The 24,586-nt window shown below is 40.0% G+C and overlaps 1 protein-coding gene across 1 annotated transcript in view; it reads left to right on the top strand.

Moving 5' to 3' along the window:
• LGR5 (leucine rich repeat containing G protein-coupled receptor 5) overlaps positions 1 to 24,586 on the top strand; it is a 120,846-nt gene that overhangs the window by 36,142 nt on the left and 60,118 nt on the right. The window contains exon 2 of the mRNA XM_074984036.1: positions 11,937 to 12,008. Coding sequence (XP_074840137.1) covers positions 11,937 to 12,008 — 72 coding nt within the window. The remainder of the gene's footprint in view (positions 1 to 11,936; positions 12,009 to 24,586) is intronic.

Here is a 24,586-nt window from a genome sequence, read left to right as displayed (position 1 = left end):
GTTATGAACTTCCAAGTGAACAGCTGGGTAGCAGATCTAAAAAGAAATAGATGATTTTATGAAAAGAAACAACGTGCAAAAGTAGCTAGAAAGAGCAGAGTGATAGGATCTTGGCACCTAAAATAAAATGTCAGGTACTTGTCAGATTAATTCAGCACTGTGTGTGTTTTATCTGATCTTTGATCTTTACTTTCTTTTTAACTCTAACTATTTGTTCTGCTCTGCTCCCTCTGCTGGAGTCTTGGCTAAACTGAATGGCAAAATTGTTTCCTGAAAAGATTAATCATGCATGTAGTGTTTGCTTTACAAATGTTCCACAGTTCAGATTTAAGTAAGTCTTTGATACCCATTTTTATGCAAAAAATGCCTACAATGTCTAAGATATGTGCTGTTTAAAATGACTGTGTTGCAAAGCTTCTGCAGTAAGAGTTTGCTCTTGGATGAGGAACTCTTGATGGATGTAATGGTAAGGAGAATTTGGATTCAAGTGGTTTATAATATCTCTCTTTGTGTTTGGAGTAAATTCAGTCTTGATTCAATAGGCATGCTTTGTCTTTATCTGTTATAGGGTATTCCCTGTGCCCGCCTCTGTGTGAGAGCACAAAGCAAGGGAAAGAGGGTAAACAGCCTTTACCATGTAGCTTATACTCCTCATTGGCTTCAATGGTGCTACAGTGATTTATACCACCTGAAAATCTGGCCCATGATCTACTCCTAGCAAGTGAGGCTTTTGGAACAGGCATCTCTGCAGGGAATGGAGACAAGAACAGGAGAAATGCGTACTGCTTCCAAAGGATGGTGCTAAATAGCAGCTACTAAAATTAGACCTTTATAAATCAGCAGGTCTGGATAACATGCACCCAAGAGTTTTAAAAGAGCTGGCTGATGAGGTAATGATGCTGATTTTCTGTAAGTTTTGGAAACTATAACTGGAATAATCCACACAGTTATAGGCCTGTCAATCTGACATTGATCCCAGGCTTGATAATGAAGTGGTTGGACCTCGATTCATGAATAATTAAAGAAGGATAATATAATCAATCTTAATCAAGGTTTTTTGGAGAATAGATCCTGTCAGACTTTTTTGATCTCTTGTCCTGATAAGATTACAAGTTTGTTAATAAAGGTAATATTGATGTAAAATAGTTAGACTTCTATCAGGCATTTCATTCGGTACCAGACAACATTTTAATTAAAATATTACAACAATATAAAATTAACCTGATCCTCATTAATTGGTATTAAAACTGGCAAATAGGTAGGTCTGAAAATAGAAATGTAAACCATAGAATCATAGAATGCTAGGACTGGAAGGGACCTTGAGAGGTCATCGAGTCCAGCCCCCTGCCCTCATGGCAAGACCAAGTACTGTCTAGACCATCCCTGACAGACATTTATCTAACCTGTTCTTAAATCTCTCCAGAGATGGAGATTCCACAACCTCCCTAGGCAATTTATTCCAGTGTTTGACCACCCTCACAGTTAGGAACTTCTTCCTAATGTCCAACCTAAACCTCCCTTGCTGCAGTTTAAGCCCATTGCCTCTTGTTCTATCCTCAGAGGCCAAGAAGAACAATTTTTCTCTGTCCTGCTTACAACACCCTTTTAGATACCTGAAAACCGCTATCATGTCCCCCCTTAATCTTCTTTTTTCCAAACTAAACAAGCCCAGTTCTTTCAGCCTTTCTTCATAGGTCATGTTGTCTAGACTTTTGATCATTCTTCTTGCTCACAACACGCCTGTGAATGCATCCCAGAATAACGTTTGCTTTTTCATTGCTGTGCGTGTATGTTTCTCATGGGGTTTCACAAGGATTAGTTCTTGGGTCTATGCTCTATAGCATTTTTCTAATAATCTTGGGGAAAAACAAACAAAAAAGTAATCACTAATTAAGTCTGTTGAGGACACAGAAATTTGGGGAGTGGTACATAATGAAGAGGACGAGTCTCTCTAATACAGGCATGTCCAACCCGCGGCCCTGGACAGCTAGTAATGCAGCCCCACAAGATCGTAAACTTTTAACATTATTATGTGATTTATATACATTAACTATATTATATATTTTATATGCGGCCCAAGACAATTCCTCTTCACTCAATACGGCCCAGGCAAGCCAAAAGGTTGGACACCCATGCTCTAATACATAGTGATCTGGGTCACCTAGAAAGTGAGGCCCAAGTGAACGCTGTTCATTTTAATATGGCTAAATGTAAGTGTGTACAACTAGGAACAAAAATTGTGGGCCATACTGACAGAATGGGAGGCAGTGATTCTGAAAAAAGAGTAGAAATTATGGCATATAATCAGGTAAACATGAGCTGCCAGTGTGCAATGGTGTCTCCAGACGTACTAATGTGGTCCATGGGTAGACGAAAGAGAACAGAATCTCAGGTAGGAGCAGAGAAGTTATTTTCTCTCTCTGACATTGGTGCGACTACTGTTGAAATACTTTGGGGTTGTTTACACTGGCTCCCTACTTTGGAGGGAGGATGGTAAGTAGGGTGTTGGGAATTTATTAATGAAGTGCTGCGCTGCATATGCAGCACTCAATTAAGCAAATTCCCCTCTGCGGCAACTTCGAAGTTTTAAACTTTGAAGTCCTTTTTACTCCTCAAAATTGTGAGGAGTAAAGGGACTTGGAAGTTTCCCTGGCATTTCGATGTACCAGCAGGTGAGCTGCAGCTAGATGCAAGCTGGCACTTTGAAGTTTAAAATTCCACGGGGGGTGAATTTCCACGGGGGGCAATTTGCTCAATGAAGTGCTGCATATACAGCACAGCACTTCATTAATAAACTCCCAACGCCCTACTTACCATGCTCCTTTCAAAGTAGGGAGCTAGTGTAGACAAGTCCTTTGTGTAGTTCTGATGTCCACAATTCAAGGAGGATATTGATAAACTGTAGTGAGTAAAGGATTAGAAAACAAGGACTGACTTGATCACATTGTATAATTATCTGTATGGGAAATAAGATTGATAATAGGAGCTTTAATTTAGCAGATAAAGGTATAAAATTATCAAAAAACTGGAAGTTGAAGGTAGGCATATTCAGACTAGAAATGAAGCATCATTTTTTTACATACGGGGTATTAACCATTGGAGCAATTTACCAAATGTTGTGGTCGGTAAATCAACATTAAGTGTTTTTCTGAAAAAGATTCTCTAGGAGTTATTTTGTGGATCTTCTATGGCCTGTGTTATGCAGGAGGTCAGACTATATGATTACAGTGGTTCCCTTCTGGCCAGGGAAGCTATAAATCTGTGAAAGGCTGAGATCATGCCCTCAGCTGTTAGTCAGCAGCACACACATCTCTCTCACTATGAAATCTGTCCCAATGCAACAACAGAGACTCATTTACCTTTATTAGCATATATTTTATTGCAAAGGTGTTGGGCACTTTGTGCAAACTCTACATTTTAAATACTTGAATAACAATAGCTTTCTGTTAAATACATACATAAAATCAGCTTCTTATGCTACATATCCTTGCTTTTCTTGATTTAAAAAATCCAACATAATGAACGCAGTTGTCATTCCTTGGTTCTTGTAAAATGTTGTTCCTGCAGGTATGGCTATTTCCATTTGTTTGGTTTTCTAGAAATCTCAGTAAACAAGGTATTCAAGATGCACACTGCATCTGTATCTTAAATGTTTCTTCTTAAAAAACTGTTGAATTCTAGAATAAGATTTTCACAAATACTAAGACAAGGGGTACATAAAATCTGAATCTTTGGTTGGAAATATGCATTTTCACAGTGGGTTTTCAGTGGACTCCCAGAAAAAATTGCAGATGCAGTGTGACATCAGCTGTGAGAAGAAATACTGTTATTTAATTATCAGGAAGTTCTTGCAGTACTTGCCTATATAATCAGACTTTCTTCGATGCTTCCGTGGGGTTATGAACTTGAATACATGGTAATACAATATCACTACATCATTTGCATATTTGTTTTTGAAGACACAGTAAAGTGGTCATTAAAATAAAAGTTATGTTAGCTTTATGGTGACAGACTACAAAGCTGTTACTGAATTCTCTCGTCATTTATGATGGGAGGCTGTATTCTAAATGCTTGTTGGTGATACAGGTTGAACCTTGTCCTCTTGTCTGGCAACATCTGCAATCTGGAATGATTTTAGTTAGCCAGATGACCTCTTATGGGTGTGGCCAAGTTTCCAGTAGTCCCATAATGTTTGTTAAGAGCCACAAGTCCTGGCTGTCAGTACTCTGTGCTGTGATTTAGCTCTAATTTACTCCTATATTCTTTGAAGAGCTCAGTTAGCAATGGAAGCATGGGTGGAGGTATGCATCTCATAGAGCTGGAAGGGACCTTGGGAGGTTATTGAGTCCAGTCCCCTCCCCCCCACTTTTTTTTTGGGGGGGAGCAGGGTGTGGAGTGCCTTCTGTTTGCCCTAGATGGCCCCCTCAGGTACTGAGCTCACAACGCTGGGGTGAGTAGGCCAAGGTGCAAACCACTGAGCTATCCCTCCCAAACAGTATTAACTTCCCATGGTTTGGCAAATTCTCTCATTTGGCGCTGGTCAGGTCCCAAGAGTGCCAGTCTAGAGAGTATCATAGAACAGGCAATGTGCTCCAGTAAAGTTAGTGACACAGAAGACTTAAGTTTTGTTCTGACTCTGTCTTTAACCTGCCAAATTATCTTGAGCAAATTGCCTCACCACTGTGCTTCAGTTCCTCCTCCACAAAATGATGATAATTACATTCACCTTGTCTTTTAAAGCACTGTGAGGTCTCTGGATGAAAAGTGTTGCACAAGCGTGAAGTATTATTATCATAGTGTTTGCAAACGAAATATATCTCCTTTGGACAACAATATTATTTAAAACTTACTTTTAATATGTGTGATAATAAATTTTGCATTGAAGACTAGCACACTTTGAGAAGTTAAAGTACTCCATCGTAATATGAAGTAAATTTTAAAATAGTCTGTCCATAGTAAAAGTACAGCAATACAGTGTTCAAAAAAGGGGGATATGTTGGAAACATCAATGTCATTTATAAGACAATATCCAATTTAATTGAGAGTGGATTTCCCTAGTCTGAGAATGGGGCGTAGCCTGTCTGTAGTCTGTCTTTATTGTCAGTGTTTTGGCCTGTTTTTTCTTTCAAAGATTTCTATAAAAATAATCATTAATACATCATCTTAGGTCAATGAAAGCCCAAGGAAAATGTTAACAACAAAACAGTATTTCGTCTTTACTATTTATATAAATGCAACTTCATCTTAACTTGTTAAAAAGTTTGTCAGGATATAAGTGTAAAAATTGGTAAATTGAAAAATGGATTTTCTCTGTAATACTGAGTTGCTGGTGATGGATAAAAAGAGCTTGTAATGTTGTGTATTTTAAAAATATATTGTAATGGTAGATGGACAGTTTTCCAAAAATTAGTGGAAGCCATGCATATATAACCCAGGATAGATTTTTGCCCTCATTTAATAGATGTGAATGTATTTTAGAAAACCAATTTTCAGAGCTGAATTATCTCTGGTAATATCAGCTAATAATAGATTAGTAGCTTGGTTTCCAACTAAACCCTTCTCTAGGATATATTGAATGATAGTTAAACTCCCTGACTCCATGGTAACTGGAAATTTTTCACTCTGCCTAAAGGGGAACAATAAATAAATCTGGGGGGAAAAATTATTTTTCTCAGTGCTCCTGGAGCATACCTGTTCTTTCAGTCTTTGCAGATTTGACACTATTTGGTGAACACTCAAGATCTTCAGGAATCTTTAAAGAGATGACCATTTCTGTGGTGCATTTTGAAGCACCTACTGTTTTTCAAAAACAACCTTGCACAAAAATGTCTCCTGCTTTCCACAAATGGAATTCCTTTCCCTGTAACCCTGTTTCCTAACCAGAAATGCAGAATGCATAGTATTGAGTGCTGGAGCAGTGCTGGCCTAACATAGAACAACACTGGGCCTTTCACTGCTAAAAAAAGAAACTTTGTGAGTGGAATAGGGGGGTTCTCAACTTCCCAGTGAGACACGTTGCACTTCCTTCTCTGTTTGAAAACGACAGTAAATTGTGGACCGTTGTGAGAGGTGTTCTCTAAATGAACAGTAGATTTTTCTCAGCTTTTGAACTAAGCAACTTTCATAACTCACTCATGACTTAATTATTTGTGAGTATTGTGCCCATCCCAAACCTTTTTACTGCATTGTGCACCATGTGGTCTATATTGTGTGTGTGTGTGTGTGTGTTGAATGAGCCCTGACACACCCAAAGTAGGTCTACGCTTGGAACTAGAAATTGTAATTTTCAGTTTGAGTAGATGTAGTCTAAAAAAAGAATTCAGTTGTGGCACCATGAGTGGTGGAATGATCTAGCTGTCCCAAGTGCATGCCTGGGGTTTTGGATAGTACTCCTTCGCATCAATTGCATTGCTATAGTCACCTTCTAGTTCACCTTCTAGCATATCTTCTCGAGCTAAGGATCAAACCTCCAGCTCAAAAATATAGTTATACCTGAGAGTTAGAAGGAAAGATTTACATTCCACTTTCTCTCAAGCACTTGTATGGCTATATGGAGAATGCTGGAGAGTTTTTTTATAAATGAAGGTAAATTCATAAATTTGTAAAGAAGTGAAAGTGAGGGAGTTTGCTATTGAATGGAATCACGAACTTGTGACTAAACTTTTTAAAGTTGATTGGGCTGCTGAATTACAAAGCGCATGCAAAATAATCCTGAGTCCACAGTGCAGTTACTTAGGTTGATTGTGTTTGATGGCAGGCATTTCATGTGAAAATTTGATGCTCATTTTGCGAGCTGACCATCTTCAGAAATTTAGCCCTTGGTGTCGCAAATCAGCAAAGAGGAAAATATATTCATACTTCAAATGGCCAGCTGGGAAAGCACGCAAAGTGAAAATAAGGGATCCGTGAGAAAATTCCTCTGTGGCTCCCTGCCCTGCTGCCACTGAAAGTTTAAAACTACATTTAATTGGTTCAACAGCCAGCAGGACAGCAGGAGGAAACCAGACATCAAAACAGCTGAATTTATTTTCATTATTTTGACGGCAACAGGGCAAGGAGCCACAGAGAGCCCCTGACTCACCCCACTACCTGATCAGCTACATCCCTCTGGTGGGCGTGTCTCAGTTCACCCCCACCTGCAGAACACCGCCACACCAGCCTTCCTTCTGCTGGACGCACATGGCTGCCCAGTGTAGGCTCCTCAACCAGTGCTACAGATGGGTTAGTCTATTTTGAAGTGAACTAAGGCTCAGTCTCCCTCTTTGTAGGTGCAAAGCCAGTTCATATCTAACTGCATGCTTCTCCTAGCTAAGAGGCTGTGTGCAAAGCAAGTTGTATGTTGTAAAGGTGCATGTTCAAATACCCAAACTTGCACCATTATTCAGTTCCTAGTGTTATCCTTTTGAAAATTTTAGTCCTTGATATTCAAAAGGATTTCCTATAGAAAATGTTCCTTAGTGTCTCTATGGACTCCTAGACATCAAGAAATGTTGGATGTAATTTAATTGCTATGCTGGTGGCAGACTGGCAAAGGATATAATTAAGATTGCTGTCCATGCAGTGAGTGTTGTTGCCTCCTACAATCATTCATGAAAATTTTTGCATCTTCTGCAAAGACATTGTTTCCTGACATGTCACTGTATTTAGTCAACTCTTGGATAACCGGTTGAGAATTCAGAGTGAGGGACTGCCAATGTTTTGTGTTTCTCACTATCTCTTTCAAATTACATATTGCCATTTGTAGTACTCTAACCTAATTTAGTGATGAATTAATTTGAAAATGTGTCTTCTGATCACATTGTACTTATTCAGATTACAGGCCACATACCACTGTCATCATTTATTCTCACGGCACAATTCCTATGGATGTCAGAGAGAGTTGTACATGTGTTTTAATGGTAATATATGGCATTATGTTTGCCTATATCTTAAAGGGATTGTGGGATTCTAATAATTGTAAGTTTAACTATATGGTTTAGCATGTTTTCTTTATCATTGTGGCAAACAAGAGCATACCCAATTTGAACAGAAATCCTTATGGTTTTAGTATTTTACTTCAAGGCTGTGAATTTAAAAATGCTGTAGATTTTGGCCTCATCCATCGCTTTGTTGAAGTCAGTTGAGTATATGGTCCTTTAACATGAAGTTTAATATGAAATTTTGTTACATCATTACTGTCATGAGGCGAATTAACCACCATGACAACATTCTACTCAGGAGGGTGCACCGTCTGGCCAGTGTATCATCCGCCACTGCTCCTTGCTCTATCTCATACCCTGGTCAGGATCTAACTGAATTCAGCTCTGCTGGAGCAGATGCTTATGTGCAAGGCTGCTCCAGCAAGCTGAGCTCTGATTGGCTCCCCTCAGGAGCCCTTCATCCATTGGCTGGGCTGCTGCACAGGCTCCCTCTAGCCTGACTTAACCCATTCCTTGCAGTACTGGGGCTCTCATCCAACTGCAATGACATTGAAAATACTGTTTTATAAGTATCCTCCATCCTCTTCAAGCAAGTGCCAAATCCTTCCCTGGTGCTGACAGTCTAGCATGGAGAGAGAGGGAGAAAGGGGAGACTAGAAAATGAACACTTTGAAAAAAGCACCCTGCTGGTACAGGCCAAGATTCCACTTTCCTCAACAGGAGTAACGCATAGAAGCGCTGTCCACCAGGTCACTTTTAGAGCTGTTAGCTAGCATGAATGCAGTTATCTAAGCTGATAGACATGCTCCTTGTCTTGGAGTCTCTGCTTCTGAGAATGTGATCCAAAGCCTGACAGGTTAACTGGGAGCATCCTTTATTTGTCTGTTTGGGCAAAGTCAAGAATTTCTGTTTGGATACACATAACCTATGAGTTTACTGTGCAGCCTGTAAGACCTTCTGTGGCTGACTGCCTGTATTCCCGCGACAGGCCCAGTTGTGGAGCTATTACATAATCAGTCCCATTGACTTCACTGAGACTTCTCTCTCTTTCATGAGTATCAGAGAGGTAGCCAAGTTAGTCTGTATCTTCAAAAACAACAAGAAGTCCTGTGGCATCTTATAGACTAACAGATATTTTGGAGCATGAGTTTTCATGGGCAAAGACGAAGCGGGTCTTTGCCCGTGAAAGCTTATGCTCCAAAATATCTGTCAGTCTATAAGGTGCCACAGGACTTCTTGTTCTCGTTCATAAGTGCTCCCAGGAAGAGTAAAGATTGTGCAGCCTTGCTTATAAAGTTGTGGCCTAATTAAACCACATCCACTGCCTCCCGTCTTACTTCCTGCACACCTGGACAAGTGGCATAAGTGCCCCAAAGGAGTAATTAGCTGCTAAATACAACTGCAAATGCAAATTGCTAGCTGCATATGCTAGTAGCGGCCCAGACTTACATGTGCACTAGGGCTTCCATTCTACTGAAAAGTTGGTCATGTACCTATGTAATTAATGTGTTTCCATGATATATGTGTTCCTGTTGTTCTTTTCTATGTGTAGACTTATTTTGTTATGATTTGTGGCCCTGTTACAGGAAAATAACCAAATGTTTAGTGGTATAGTATAAAAAACAAAGAAACCAAGGAAATAGGAAGGGGCAGAGTGGTGTGTACAAGGAGAGAGAGAGAGAGAATAACATGTTTATTTAACTAGTAGTTTTAAAGACATTTCTAAAAGTTTGTGTGTATTGGGAGTAATGTATTGTTCTTGTGCATGTCCATAGTTGGCAGCAGGAGCAAGGAGTAAAAGCTGTTTGCCTATATCCTGGCACTTTAAGGGCACACCTACACTAGACCTGAAAGTTAATCCTAGATACGCAATTCCAGCTATGACAATTGAGTAGCTCGAATGGACTTATCTAGGATCGACTTATCTGGCCATCCTCACTCCTGTCAACTACCCTTACTCCTCGTGAGAATGAGGAGTACAGGAGTCAACTGTCAATCCCTGATGGTCCAATTTTGTGCGTCCCCAGTAGGTGTACAAAATCAAACTCCAGAAGATTGATCTTGACCAAGAAAATCTCCTGGTAAGTGTAGAGGTACCTTAAGATATGGAACCTAGGTTATTCTGCGGCGTGTTTGCAAAAAGTTGTACCCCCTGTGCCCTAAAAGTAGATGAGATCCTTGGGGGTTATATCATACCTACTGTTCATGTTAATCCGATTATTAAGAGGAATCAGTCGAGAGAGTTAGGCTTGGTCTGAGTTGGGCAGAGCTCACACTGAAGCTGTTTTAGTAGTGTACTCCACATGTCTGCTTACTCCTGTTTTCAGGTGTTGTCAGCATGTGGCCCATTAAACCTAAAATATGAGCAAGTATATTTATTTGCAAAATCCCATTAAGACATGTAGAAAAGGCATGCATCAAATTGATTTTGCTTAACATAATGTGTATTCGTTAACCTGTAATTCACTTGATTGATAGGATTTCAGCATCTATATTTTCGTTCCTTTGCCAATATAAATCTTTTATTCCTTTGCCAGATGAAATGGTAGTCCTTTACCAATGGCATGAAAGAATTGGGTGATGAAATATTACAGTAAAAATGTGAATTAATAACTACACTGCTGCCTGATTAATTGCTTTGATTTTGAAGTGAATGCACAGAAGACTACTTCTGTTAGTGATCTGACAATGACTGTGAAATATAAACACAGTCTCTTCTTATTTTAGATTCTGTACGCTGTACTTTTCAATTGTACGTTTTCAAGGAAACATCAATACAGAAGATCAAACATGCTGAAATTAAAAGAGTGATGGCTAAAAATATGGATTTTATAATGGAAATAGGGCAGTATTAATAGGGATTTTAAATGTCCACATGCATAAATTCAGAACATTTGCTTATCTCAGGATCCTCCAGATTCTGGGGAAAATAGAATCAGTCATTGAAAAATCATGTAAAAGTAACTGGGTATGATTAGGGGCATTTTTAATAAGTTTATTAAAATGGGAGATTGATAAGTAGCATAAATACTTGCATATAATTTTCAGGTCTGAAATATGTTTTGATTTTAGCACAGCTGTTCCTGTTTTAGGATGTCATCATATCTTATATGCTGTATTTTATTATGCAGTCAATTTTTATTACATTTACTCTTGTGGTAAGCCAACTCTGATGATACTATGGGAGTATGGGAGAGACAGATAGAAACTATACAAATAACAATAGACTAAATTTTAATTACATGGAACTTAGCCTGAAATAGAAATTGACTGAGTTCTGACCAGAGCTTAGATGGCTAGTGGTTTCCTGTGCCAGGAACTACTGTGGAACCCCACCAGGAAGTGTGCTGCATAGCAGGATCACATTACACCCTTGTTTTATGGTTCATTTCACTTATTTAATGCAATTTTGAGAACCTGTAAAGGAGCATGGTAGAAAGAGGAATGCATTTTTATTCCATTTATTTTATTCAAAACATTTATTTTTGCAAGATACATAAAGTAACTTAGGACAAAATCAGTACTGTACATCAGGTTCTACACTTGATCCTATAAAAGAAGTTTATTCCGTATTCAGGAAGTATGTACAAAAATGCAAATTTCTTTTTTTCGTACAGCTCATTTGCTACATTTAGTAAACCAGGCACAGGCTACAGTCTTAAAACACATTTATTTCCTTTCCCTTTATTACCGCAAAAAAATTGTAATATGCTTTAGTGGTTCATTAAAATAACTTTGACTAAAAAGATTGTTTAGCACATCAGCTTATTTATAGAGAGAGCATGATAAAACATTCCTCAATCTTTGGAAAGCGAATGTGCTACAGCATATATTTTGTTTGACAAAGCTGTCTTCCTCAGAGGGAAAAATGTTTAAAATGCTAACTAGCTAATGATTCATCAGTCCTGGCAGAGGAACTAATTTTTTTAATGTACTACTTAAAAATGTGTGGAATGAGCACCTGGATACCAGAGTTGTAGCATACCATACTGAAGCTCTGTCTGTTTTCCCCTACAGTGATCTCAGTATGAACAACATCACTAAGCTGCCCTCGAACCCCCTGCACAATCTCCGCTTCCTGGAAGAGCTGTAAGTATCATTGTATCCTTGATGGGCATAGTCAGCACCAGACACATTCCTGTGTCTGTCTCTCATACATAATGTGGGAACCAGATAAAATAGTGCAGAAAAGCTGTCAGCTCTGACACTTTTGGCACATGCGAAAACACTTAGTTGAAAAAACCAACTGATTATGATTCTGGAAATGAACTTACAAAAAGAGTTACCATGAGGCTACAGCTTCTCTAAGCAGAGACAGAGCCAAACAAATTAAACATTTTAAACAAGGGCTGTGTAAAAGAGCTGGATAGCTTTTTGGAAATACTTAAGCAGCAGGATATTAAAAGTTTGAATGCTCGCTCATGTTTATTAAAATAGCAAGAAAACTATAATCAAAACCTGCTGCCTGTTTCTGCCTATGTCAAGGACAATTGAGTCCACATTTCCAACTATCAAGGCTCTTGTCCTAATCACTTTTAATTACTGTTTCCTTACTCTTAAATTTAGCATCCCTCAAGGCTGACTGTAAATGACCAAATCCTCCAAAGATCTTAGAGCTATACCATGCAGTACTTTGTGCAAAAGAAATAAAACAATGTGCAGTGAAAAAGCTAGCTAATCAAACACAGCTTCACAAGAGGAATGGGACTGGAAGTGATGATGACAAAGCATAAATGAAAGGCTCTCCATGTGCAGGACAACTGGCTGTGGCAGTGTCCATAGTTATAATTACCTAGGCTTAAGAGAATCTTCAGGCTCTCAGTCTACAAGGTGATGCAGAGTCAATGGCTAATGCACCATATACCATGTGGGGAAATGTTGACTCTTGCAGTTATGTGAATTCTGTACAAGATGATTAAAGGAACTGTTTAGACATGGGCCCCCAATGAAACATAGAATCGTAGGCTGTGGCTACACTAGCCCCACCTTTCAAAAGGGGTATGCTAATGAGCCACTTTGGCAGATGCTAATGAGGCACTACCATGAATATGCAGTGCCTCATTAGCATAATGTCATCCATGCACATTTCGAAAGTGCCGCTTTCGAAACGCATGCTGCCTGTGTAGACAGGGGCCTTTCGAAAGGACCCCCCAGGTTTCTAAAGACCCTTCTTCCCATTTGGTTTTGGGAAGAAGGGGCTTTCAGAGTCCAGGGGGTTCTTTTGAAAGACCCCTGTCCAGACAGGCAGCGTGCATTTTGAAAGCAGCACTTTCGAAATGTATATGGATATCATTATGCTAACGAGGCACTACACATTCATGGCAGTGCCTTATTAGCATCTGCCGAAGTTGCTCATTAGCGTACCCCTTTTGAAGGGCAGGGGCTAGTGTAGTCACAGCCTTAGATATTTAGGAATGGAAGCAACCTTGATAGGCCATCTACTCTAGTCCTCTGTGCTGAGGCAAGGCTTAATATTCTATCTTAAAAACCTCCAAAGATGGAGATTCCACAGCTTGCCTGTTCCAGTGCTTAAGTATGCTTATACCTTCCCTTTGTGAGCCCTTAAAGCCAGGACTCCATCTCTTTCACTGATGTCAGCTGCTAGTACAGCACAAAATCCAGATGGGATGTAGAAAGTTATGATGGCACCTCCACATAAAAAGTTCATTTGAAAGATAAAGAAAATCTCTAAATTATCTGTTGGTCTATAAGGTGCCACAGGACTTCTTGTTGTTTGTGAAGATACAGACTAACTCAGCTACCCCTCTGATAATAGTAACTGTGTTGTCTAACTTTATGAAGCTAGAGTGCTACTTCAGAATTAGTAATGGTCTCACTAATGGTCAGTTACATGGTGATATATCATTCTTCAGGCTGGCATTTCAAAAAGCAAAACAATGTGAACATTAGGGTGCCAATGGAATTGTCTTCTGAAAGCTCAGAAGAACAGCTAACACCTCACAAATCACTTTGATAACTATTGCAGTTACAGATAGAGGATGAAAAAGAAAACTATGGTTTTTTTGTTTTATCACTTGGAACATTTGCATGGATACAAAGTATATCTTTTAAGCTTCATCTGCTTCTTCTATTTACTGCCTGTTTTAAGTAATAATCAACTGTGATGCTATATTATAATGTGACCACAACATATGTGCTGTCACTAGCAATGTGTTTCACTGTCAAGTACATATGAGGTGGATTGTGCCACCAAGAATCTGCTTCTAGATTTTGTGTGTTGGCTATTGTTTGCCCAACTTCCTCTCAGCTGTCATAATCTTAACAGTTCCCAGCCCCTAACTCTTTCCTTTTTTCCAGACCCCTCAAAAATAAACACTTCATTTTTCCCTGCAAACACAGAAGCTGATTCTCTCTATGCTACAGAGTAGTGTGTTTGCTAGCTTATATCATCACAGACCAAGAAATAGGTGCCCATTCTCTTCTTGTTCAGAGACACTCTCTTTTACCCATTTTGATACACCCCCGCTCTTTGTACCCATTGCTGTTGTTGTTCTGTCCCAGTAATAGGAAGGCAGGACATATGGGGCATGGTTGTTACCCTGGTCTCTGAGGCCACCCACATTTCCTCGGAGATGTCTCTAGTTTTCATTAGCATTGGACATCAAAATTCGTAAGGATCCTGGTGGCCCAGACTGCCACTCAGGTTAGTCCCTGAAGCTCCCCTTAGCCAGAAATGGAAGATCATGGCCACTGGAAGTTGCATGGAGCCATACCTGAAGATTCTCAGCTAAATAAAACATCTGGCAGCCCGCCAGTAGCAAACCCGGGTGAACTGTGTCCAGCCCATGGGGTGCTTATTGCCCACCCCGCCTTTAACATGAAAAAGAAGCTGTTCTTATCTGCAGCTTGGATAGCAAATGAGATTTTCTTTGCTTAAGTGTCAGTTCAGGTCGCTGCAAGGGGCATTGGCTGGTTAGGAAAGTTAGTGTGCTGAGAATACAGGTGTCTGCATGGAGGAGGGACAGAGAAGGAGAGAAATGATGGAGCCTGTCCTGTACTGAAGAGGGGTAGGAAGCAGCAAAAGTGGTGAGGTCGTGGGGGGAGGCCTCAGCAGCATTTTGTAAGTGCCAGAGGTATGTGCAGGTGCACCTGTGTATGACAAGATGCCACAGAGGAAAAGGTTGCTGTGTGTTGTTGGATCAGAGAAGGGAACGGAGCTGCCAATTTAGATGCTAAGGTTGTAGGATGGAAGGTTTGTATTTCATGCACCAACTATACTACTCAGAGATATTTCTTGTTCTGTGCAATCCTGCCTCTCACATCATCACCCAAAATGTTGAGGTTTTTTTCAATAAGAAAATTTAACCAACTGCATGAATGAATGTACATTCTATTATTTGTTATTTACCTTGTGCCTCAGGGCTTTTTCCTGACTCTCCTCTAAAACAGAGCTTAGAAACTCCTCAGGAGCCGATGTTCTCTCAGTGCAACCCTGTAGAACATTGGTTCTCTCCTTTACCCAGACTTTTGACTAACTAAAGTATGAAAATTTGGGATTAAATGGTGCTCTGGAGGGGAAATGTTCTCCAAAAGGTTGTAAGAATAATTGTTTTTTAAAACCAATTTTGTACAATGCTATCCAGGCAGCAACGTTTTGAGTAGGTTCTTTTTTTTTTTTTTTTCACTCAGACAGACAGTAGGTTTGGACCTAAGATTTTGCTTCAGTGTATGAGGGGGACCTCTGACTAAAGTAAGTTGCCTGCACTGGTTTCACCAGCTGCCTTATTCTCAGAGGGCTGTCTTCCACTGATTTGCACCATCTTCAATCCAAATATGAGCCAGAGTCAGATGTCTGATATACCAGTGTAAATTCAGAACAACCATGTGGATTTACACCATTAGAACTGAGGCTGTGTCTACATTATGATTTGGGGAAGGGTTACTCCCAGCTTGTGGGTATATACACTTGCTAGCTTGGGTCGATGAGAACTAGTGTGAGTACAATTAGTACTGTTCTGCAGCAGTACAGACTGTGGCAAGACAGCTTAGCCATGTGATGTGCAAAAACCGACATGCTTCATCTGGTTCCTTACTCAGCACAGCTAAGCTGTACCATTGCTACTTATGCTCCCGCACCTATGCTACTATTTATAATTGCACTCACACTTACCAAGTTACCACAAGTATGCATATGCAAAGTGGGACTCGCCCCCAAGCCTGTAGCACAGACAATAGCCTGAGACCCTCTTATTGATCTCAGTGAGGGTCCACAGGATGTAAACTGAGGCAACATTTGTTCCAGAATACCTATAAGTTTAGTTTATCAATATATTACCTTATGATATAGAAAGAGATGAATATTATATTTGTTGCTAGGCCAAAAATATGAAATTTAGGTGCACCACCACCTAAGCAGGCGTCTTAAAGAGATGAGACAGGCAATTGTGTATGAGTATAGACATTGTTAGCAAAACTTAAAACACTGCCTGAAATTGTTTTGCTCGCTGAGTGAGCGTCTCTATAAACGCTGAGGAAGAAAGCCAATAGTGATGCCAGAACTCATTAGACTGCTGTTGAATGAGACATATCCAGTTTCCTTTCATATGCTGAAAAATTGTTCTTCCTAAACAAAGTAAGGTGCACACAAGCAAGTCCAAGTGATTTTTTTACTACACTGCTATTATTCAGCAACTTAAGGCAGGTGCTTTTAGCAAAACAAGAGGTGGGGAAATAAACCCCAAGAGATGTTCTATTATTATTTTTTTTTTTTTTTTTTTACAAAATGATTTTGGAGTCAGACAGTTTCAAATAACACCCGTTTTCAAAATTACATGAGAAAGGCACCTTAAATTTAATTCTAACCTGCCTGCAGGTGCCAAGCAATTTATTGAAGCCTGTATAACTCAAAACCAAAACTTGAAGAGGCTTACCAGCGTCTCTGAAGTTGGTTTTTTTTTTTTCAGGCTGCCCAATATATTATTACAGCTATTATTGAAGAATTTAGTGTGTGACTTTTCTGTGCTGTGAGACACTTTGTCTTCAGATAGTCAAAATGTACAAGGACAAGCATAAGATTTCAGGCACAAATGCCTTTAAATATTTTTTTTTTATTATAATGAAATACAAAATTACACAGGAATATATATGAACCCTGATTCTCATTTGCTTTAAGGCTCCGTCATGATGCCAGAAAGATGCAGAGACCTTCATGTAAATGAAAATTACAGTTTAAATTATCAGGACACGAACAGTCACCGCTTGTTTATCATCTTTATTGTTTCTCTTTCCCCGCTTCTCTCATTTGGTTTGGTTTGTCTTTTTCAGGAGAGATTTTCAAAGGTATAAATAGGAGTTGAATAGTCAATCCCCACTGACTCTGAATGGTAGTTGTGTACCTCACCTACCCTTATACCTTTGAAAGTCTGGATTACAAACTCTTAGGCTACATCTACATTAGCACACTACATCAAAGTAGCCTATTTTGAAGTAAGAACATCGAAATAGGCTACTTCGATGTGTACCATCTACACATCCTCTGGGGCTGGTGCTGTCGACGTTCAGTGTCGAAGTAGCAACGGGGAACATCGAAAGAAGCTGCCCTGGAAGGAAATGCGGAACGTCCACACACAAGCATTCCCCGTCGAAATAAGGGGCCACAAAGCCTGCAGACGGGGTCACAGGCTGAACTAGCCCTTCTGGGGCAAGAGCAAGTTGCTCCCTTAAAGGGCCCCTCCCAGACACACTCGGCGTGCACAGCCTGAGGTCCACAGAGCCAACAACCAGTTGCAGACCCTGTGCACGCTGCATGGACCCCCAGTTGCGGCAGCAGCAGCGGCCGCAGTAGCGGCAGCCAGAAGCCCTGGGCTAAGGGCTGCTGCATGCAGCAACCATAGAGCCCTGCAAGGGCTGGACAGAGCATCTCTCAACCCCTCAGCTGATAGCCTCCATGGAGGACCCCGCTATTTCAATTGTAGCAGGACGTGGATCGTCTACACACGCCTACATCTCTGCATAGGAATAGCAATTTCAACGTCTCACTGCCTAACATTGATTTCAATGTCGAAATAGTGCATGGCATATGTAGATGCGACGTGTGCTATTTTGACGTTGTACCAGCTACTTCCAAATAGCTGGCTAGTGTAGACACACCCCTAGTGACATGAACAGACATGCTTAATTATTCATAGTCATAGATTCCAGGACCAGAAGGAACCCAGGTGATCATCATCTGACTTCCTGCGTAACAAAGGCCATAGAACTTCCCAAAGTTAATACCTAGAGTGGGTCATTTAGGAAAAAAACATACAATCTTGACTTTAAAAGGATCAGTGATAGAACACCCACCACAACCCCTAGTAAATTGTTCAAATGGTTAATTACTCACCATTAAAATGTACACCTTATCACCAGTCTGAATTTGTATATCATTATGTCATTATTAAATATGTATTATTGTATGTCATTATTAAATATTTATTCTCCAAGTAGGTATTTGTAGACTGTAATCAAGTAGCTCCTTAACCTTCTCTTTGTTAAACAAAATAGATTGAGCTCCTTGAATTTGTCAGTATGAGGCAAGTTTTCTACTATTTTAATCAATTTCATGGCTCTCTGTAGACCCCTCTCTAATTTATCAACATTCTTTATGTAAGAAGAAGAAATCTTACTGGCAGATCTAGTAACAGAACCCCAGACTACCAGCATAGGGCCTGATCTACCATACCATGCTGCTTCCTTTCCTTGCTATTAGAATACCTAGCCCATACGGTGCATTACTTGTATTTAAGTAACTAGTAAGGAGAAAACTGCTAAGGGTCTGATCCAAAGCCCATTGAAGCCAGTAGGGGAGTCTCTTCATATACCAGGTGGGCTTTGGATAGGCCCTTATATGACAAAGAACTTTCCCATAATATGAGTCTGTGAGACTTAGCAACACTAAAGATGTGCACGTAAAAAACCTGCAACCAATATGCCAAGCAAAATGAGAGACAATGACCAAATATAGTCTACAGAACTCAGAGCATGTAGTTCTGGTTCTCCCATATGTGTCAGTTTTACACAACTAATTTCAAAGGATTTATTCATGCTTAACAGCAGCATAAATAATTTCTATCAGCTAATCTGTCTCTCAGTAATTTTCATTGCAAATAACATTTTGTCTCATACACAGTTGTAACATTGCATATATAATCACATTCACTACCCCTCTTAGTCTGGGAATTTGATTTCACTTTTAATAACCATACATAGAAAGATGCGGAGGGTTTAGAATATACCATTTTGTTTAATTTGTTATGTTTATGGGTGAGATATATCTGCCACCAGTCAGGCAAACAGCCAATGGCACATCGTTAAATCTATAGGACAGACTTTTGTTGATAATGTAGACCAATGTCTCCAGAACCTTATTTTAACATAAAGAGGCGCTAAAAGTCCTTGCCCAGGAGAGCATAACCATCGTTTTGAAATTAACCGTACTTCAGTGAAAGTAGTAGACAGTTATTGACTCAAATAAAAATGGGAGCTGATTGGCAGAAACTAAGGTGGAGTTTTTAGTTTTTATGCATACGCTGAATCTGACTAGCTAGAAATGAAAACACTAGTCATTATTCTATAAGATGAAGATTCTCACTAAGCAATCAAAGTATAATTGTGAAAGCAGCAAACACAAATATTAACTCCTATTCACATAATACATCTAGATGTCTAATGATTCTAGAACTAACCTGCTATTGTTGTAATTTCCCACTGTTTACCAAACTCTATGTCACTATGACACCACCAAAATTGAACGATAAAAATGAGATTCTTGAATACAGACATGCCAGACCAGCATCCCCTTAAACAGCCCTTTTGGCTATTCATTGACAATGACAAGCCAGGGAACAAAAAGGGAAGCAATGGAGCAAGTGCCTTACTAAATTAGAATGGCTCATACTGTACCAGGTGTAGTCTATACTGACAAGCCACTGTTTTTGGAATGTTAATTAAAACAGCATTACACCGAGTTAACTATAGGACTACTGTGCACCTGTCACATAACTAAAGAAAAGAGAACAAGAAAGTAATGGGAGACCCAAGTAAGTCAGTTGGATGTTTTAGAGTAATATCTAGTAATTCCAGGGTTGTTGTTGTGTTTGTTTGGGGGGGGGTGGTTATTTGTTTTTATTTTTGCAACTTTAGTGCTACAGCATTATTCTCCGTCAGTATGCAAAAGTTTAATTTCAAATATTTGCTTGTAAGCTGATTCTAGAACTAGGGTTATCAGCCTAGTAATTTTTACAAAATGGGTACCCCTTCCCCACCCTACCCCTTCCTTCTTGCCCACCCCAGGCCTCAGCACCATATGCATCTCTTCTCCCTCACCCCTGTCACATGCTGCCTTCCCCCTCTCCTGGCGCTGCCTTCTGCCCCAATCGGATGGGACTCACCTGCAGAGCGGGGTTGGGTGCAGCAGCTGCCTTTTGCAGGTAGAAGGCAGCTCCAGCTCACTAGAGACTGGCACAGCTCATGACCCAGCACTTGCCCACCTACTTCTCCCACAGTTACTAGACTTTGGGTGTCCAGTCAGTACGACTCATCAGACCCTGTCAGATATTCTTTTTGACCAGACTTTCTGATCAGACATCTGGGCACACTGTCTGGAATGTGTGATTTCCTTGCTGAAGGGGTGGGCAATAAGCTAAAGGCAGTTTGCCATGATTGTTTACCTATGCATCCACAGGTACAGCTGCTGGCAACTCCTGTTGGCTACAGACCATCTTTCCCAGCCAATGGGAGCTGTAAGAAGTGGCGGGAGCCAGGACGCCCAACAGTGTACAATAGCACCTACATAGCACCAGAGGAATCTAGGTCTTATACAGTCTCCATGTTTAGCATATGGCATATAAATGACAAAAACAACTACTCTACTTTTCTGCCCATCTTCATAACAGTACACCACATTTTAGAGTGTGTATGCTAATGCTGACATGATACTACCACCCAGGAGAAAGCAATAGGGCCTCAGAAAACTAAAGTACACCTTGTAGAGCTAGCCCAACAAATTATAACCAAAACTCTGGATTTGGAACAACCTGACCTAGCATTTATTGTTTCAAATACATGTAAGTGTTGAATTTAGAATAAAAATTTCCAGCAAGTCTGAGATGTTTGGCTGGCCTGGGAGTTTAATGACAGTAAAATCCAAATATAACAGTAACCTTGAATTGTTTTGTTTCCTGAGTCTGTGGGATCTTATGTAGGAGATGAGTTTAGAGCCTTGGACAGAAAGAACTATAATGCTTAGTTTGACAATACGTAACTACTCACATTGGGCTTGCTGTCTGCTCTGGAGGAAGTTCCATGGCTTGTGTTCTAGCCAAGTCCCATAGCCTAGCGTCACACTATTTGCAGAAGATCAACCTGCCCAGGGTCAATTTTCTGGAGTTTTGTTTTGCACATACACTAAATGGTGCTTTCCAGGGTCAAAGTTGACCTGAGCAGGTCAATCTTCTGTGGTAGCGTGGCTCTAGCCTTAGAGCCATCTGAAGAGAGCAGGGCTCTATAGTGTTAAAAGCAGCCTTGGTCAGCCTCGCAAAATATGAAACCATTATCTGCAGTGGTCTTATCAATGCAGGTGCAGAAAAATTCCAGCCATGCTGTAAAAGGAGGGAGTAATAGTACTTTCAGAGCTAACACCTTAACTGTAAGACTTCAATGGGGAAGGCCAAATCAAAATCAAAGATGGAGTAATGTTGTTCATAGATCCCTCCCATCCCTATTGCTTGAAGTCAGTGGATCTTCTACAATTACACCAGCTTTGAATTTGTCACATGTATTTTAAAAGCCATTTGATGCCTCAAGCCACAGTGAAAGATGCTGTATTTGAATTATAAGTGGAGCAAATAGCACGGAAGCTGTAAATAGGTGTGCAAGTAACTCTTGTCCCCATTTTTTTGCAAGGAAGGAGCATGTTTTAAACATTTTGTTCCAGGAGGTCAGAGAAAAACACCTTCTTGAAGACATAGCATTTCAGGCCATGTTGCTGTCCTTTCTTATCTTATCTGTCATTTCATAAAAATAATGTGATTAATACACAATGAGACAAAATGAAATAAAAAGAGATGATAAAAATCATTATCAACAGTTCATAATGTTTAGTCTGATAAGTCCCCAAATCATCCTGAAGAAAGCAAATTTAAGCAAATATCGGCCATATGGTTTTAATCTCACACATGAAATATTGTTACTGAAGTTGACCTAGGAATAATCATTAAACAGATATTGTATTACAGGCAGCTGTCTCAATCTAATAGTCTGTTGGATCAATATCAGACCTGTTATCCATGTCGACAGAACAATCTTTTTTACTTTAATTTACAAATCAATAAAAGATTTTGCATCATCATAGTTAAAAAGAGAAATACAATGCCTTTTGGTAATTAATTACCCTAAGGCGAGCAGGAAACTAGGCAGAAGCATTATAATAAGATCAGCAAATTCTGACTTAAGTATGAACAAAATTTTTTTCTACATCTAGAATCAGTAATTTTAGCAAAGAAATCAGAAATGTCCATTTTGCTGTTATACCTTTCATTTATACTTTAACCTCAGACGCACTGTGACATCCCTTTTTATCACAAGAGAATATAAATGTTTCAGTGTCTAGGTAAGTCAGTTTTGTTGTTTTAAAATCCTTTGCAAGCTTCTGATCCCCTTGCTTATCTATCAAAACTCTTTAGAATACTTAATAAAGGTTCAGGGTGAAATTCTGCCCCAGTGATTTCTGTGAAAAAATGCCAGTTGACTTTGATAGTTCCAGGATTTTATATTCAATATTTAAATCAATCACTTTTTAAAACTAATTCAACTGAGATATTAGCTCTGGTTACATGTTCATTGTCATTTTTATAAAGAGAAATATGGCCTATTCTATGATAGCACTAGCCTTGGTACATGTTCCCCCCACTCTCTTATCCCCTGGATGATGTCAGTAAATCAGCTAGGAGATGGACTCTAAAATTCAGGGACAGAAAGAGCTAAAGGCAGTGCTAGTAGTTCAAGGAACCCAGTTTATTGCTATCTCTTAGCATATTTGAACAGCCAAAGAAGGATTGCAAGTTACAAACACATCTTCATACCACAGTATGTTTGCAATATGATATATACAAATATCATGTGGAGTGAGTAAAGGGAGTGTAAAGTGAACGGCTAGAAATCTTTAAAGAAAATAGCTGTAGGATAGTCTGTATGAAAGAACATGCACTGGCATTTCTCTGAAGAGACACATCCAGTGTAACTGTTAATGTTTTAACAGCCAAATAATAATACAGCAGGCTTATAATGAAGTCCACGTTCACTGAGGCCAGTTGAAAGTCCAGAAAAACTTCCATGCATTTCTGTAGTCTTTCACTCCTGCAATAGGGACACTTCCTACAGTGTTTGACCCTGCAATGTGCTGAGCAGCTTCAGCAAAATCCTGTGTACTCTTAACCTCTGAGTGATTTCAGCACCTTCAGAACCTCACAATTCTTTCCAATACAAGAAAATTCCATTGTGCTAATCCTATCGAAGTGCATAGTTATCATCTACCTGATTAGTGTTGGATAAACACTCCTTTACAAGGAGATCATTACCTTCCCTTCTACTTGTGCACCCAAGGTTTGTTCCTGCATGCTGCTGAGCTCTTCCAGGAGATAATGAGTACCCTCAATTTCCACTGTCTATAATAGGAGTTGAGGATGCTCAGCATTGTTCAGGATTGTACCTTACTGGTGAAGAGAAGACAGTCTGCCACAATCCCCATTAAGGGATGGCTTGCTGACTTTGGATCTCACTTCTACAACTCCCAGCAGAAAATTATGGGGAACTAAGGTGGTCTTCCTGCTGTGAAAAGTAGCTGTTGTAACCTCCAGCTGCAAGCTGCTAGGAGTGGACACGCCGTTGCTCAGCATGCTGCAGATTCACAAGCCTGCCCAAGAGGAAAAGAGAAGGGGATGTTGATGTGAGCACCACAGCAAAATGAGGACAGACACAAGCATGGAGTTAAGTAGCCAGCCACAAAATGTTTGTGACTGTACCACAAGGGAACTGTGTTACCCATCTATGGTGCATCCTCTCCTGAACCACGCATTTAGTCGGTTCCCATGTAAGAGTTACCAGTCCCCTCGCCATATCACACAAAGCATACTCTCCTCAGCCTACTCCGAGGACCCATGTGTCTCAGAGCCATAACATCTAACCCTCTCTTCCTTTCTCCTTTCCTGCCCCCGCCCCCAGCTCATTCCCACTCTGTGAGGGAGACAGAGGTGTGCCGCACAGTGGGAACCCTGACCCCTGAGTCCACAGGGTCAGACCTTGGCCTGCAAAGGCCACATGGTTTCAGGTTCTCACATGAACCAAGGCTCATCACTAAAACTGTAGCTCTTTTACCTCTGGAAACCATTCATTTTATTCTCTTAACTGCACTGAAAACTGCCACAAGTCTCAACAAGTAAGCAACTCTACCTTGGTACCTGAGGGAAAGTCTATACTAGGGAAATAAGTCGATTTCAGATATTCTGTTCTAGCTACAGCATTTGCATAGCTAGAATCAACATATTAGAATTGACTTATTTCCCAAGTGAAGACCTAGCCTTTATAGTCTCATGTCGATGTTCCTTACTCCACACAATAGCATAGCATACAGGATTCAATGGCCAAGCCCAGAGAGCTTGATTTTGCCG

The sequence above is a fragment of the Carettochelys insculpta genome, chromosome 1 (genome assembly GCF_033958435.1).
Source record: "Carettochelys insculpta isolate YL-2023 chromosome 1, ASM3395843v1, whole genome shotgun sequence".
Classification (NCBI taxonomy): Eukaryota; Metazoa; Chordata; order Testudines; family Carettochelyidae; genus Carettochelys; species Carettochelys insculpta.
The sequence above is the reverse complement of the archived record's forward strand: the minus strand, read 5'-3'. Positions and strand labels throughout refer to the sequence as shown.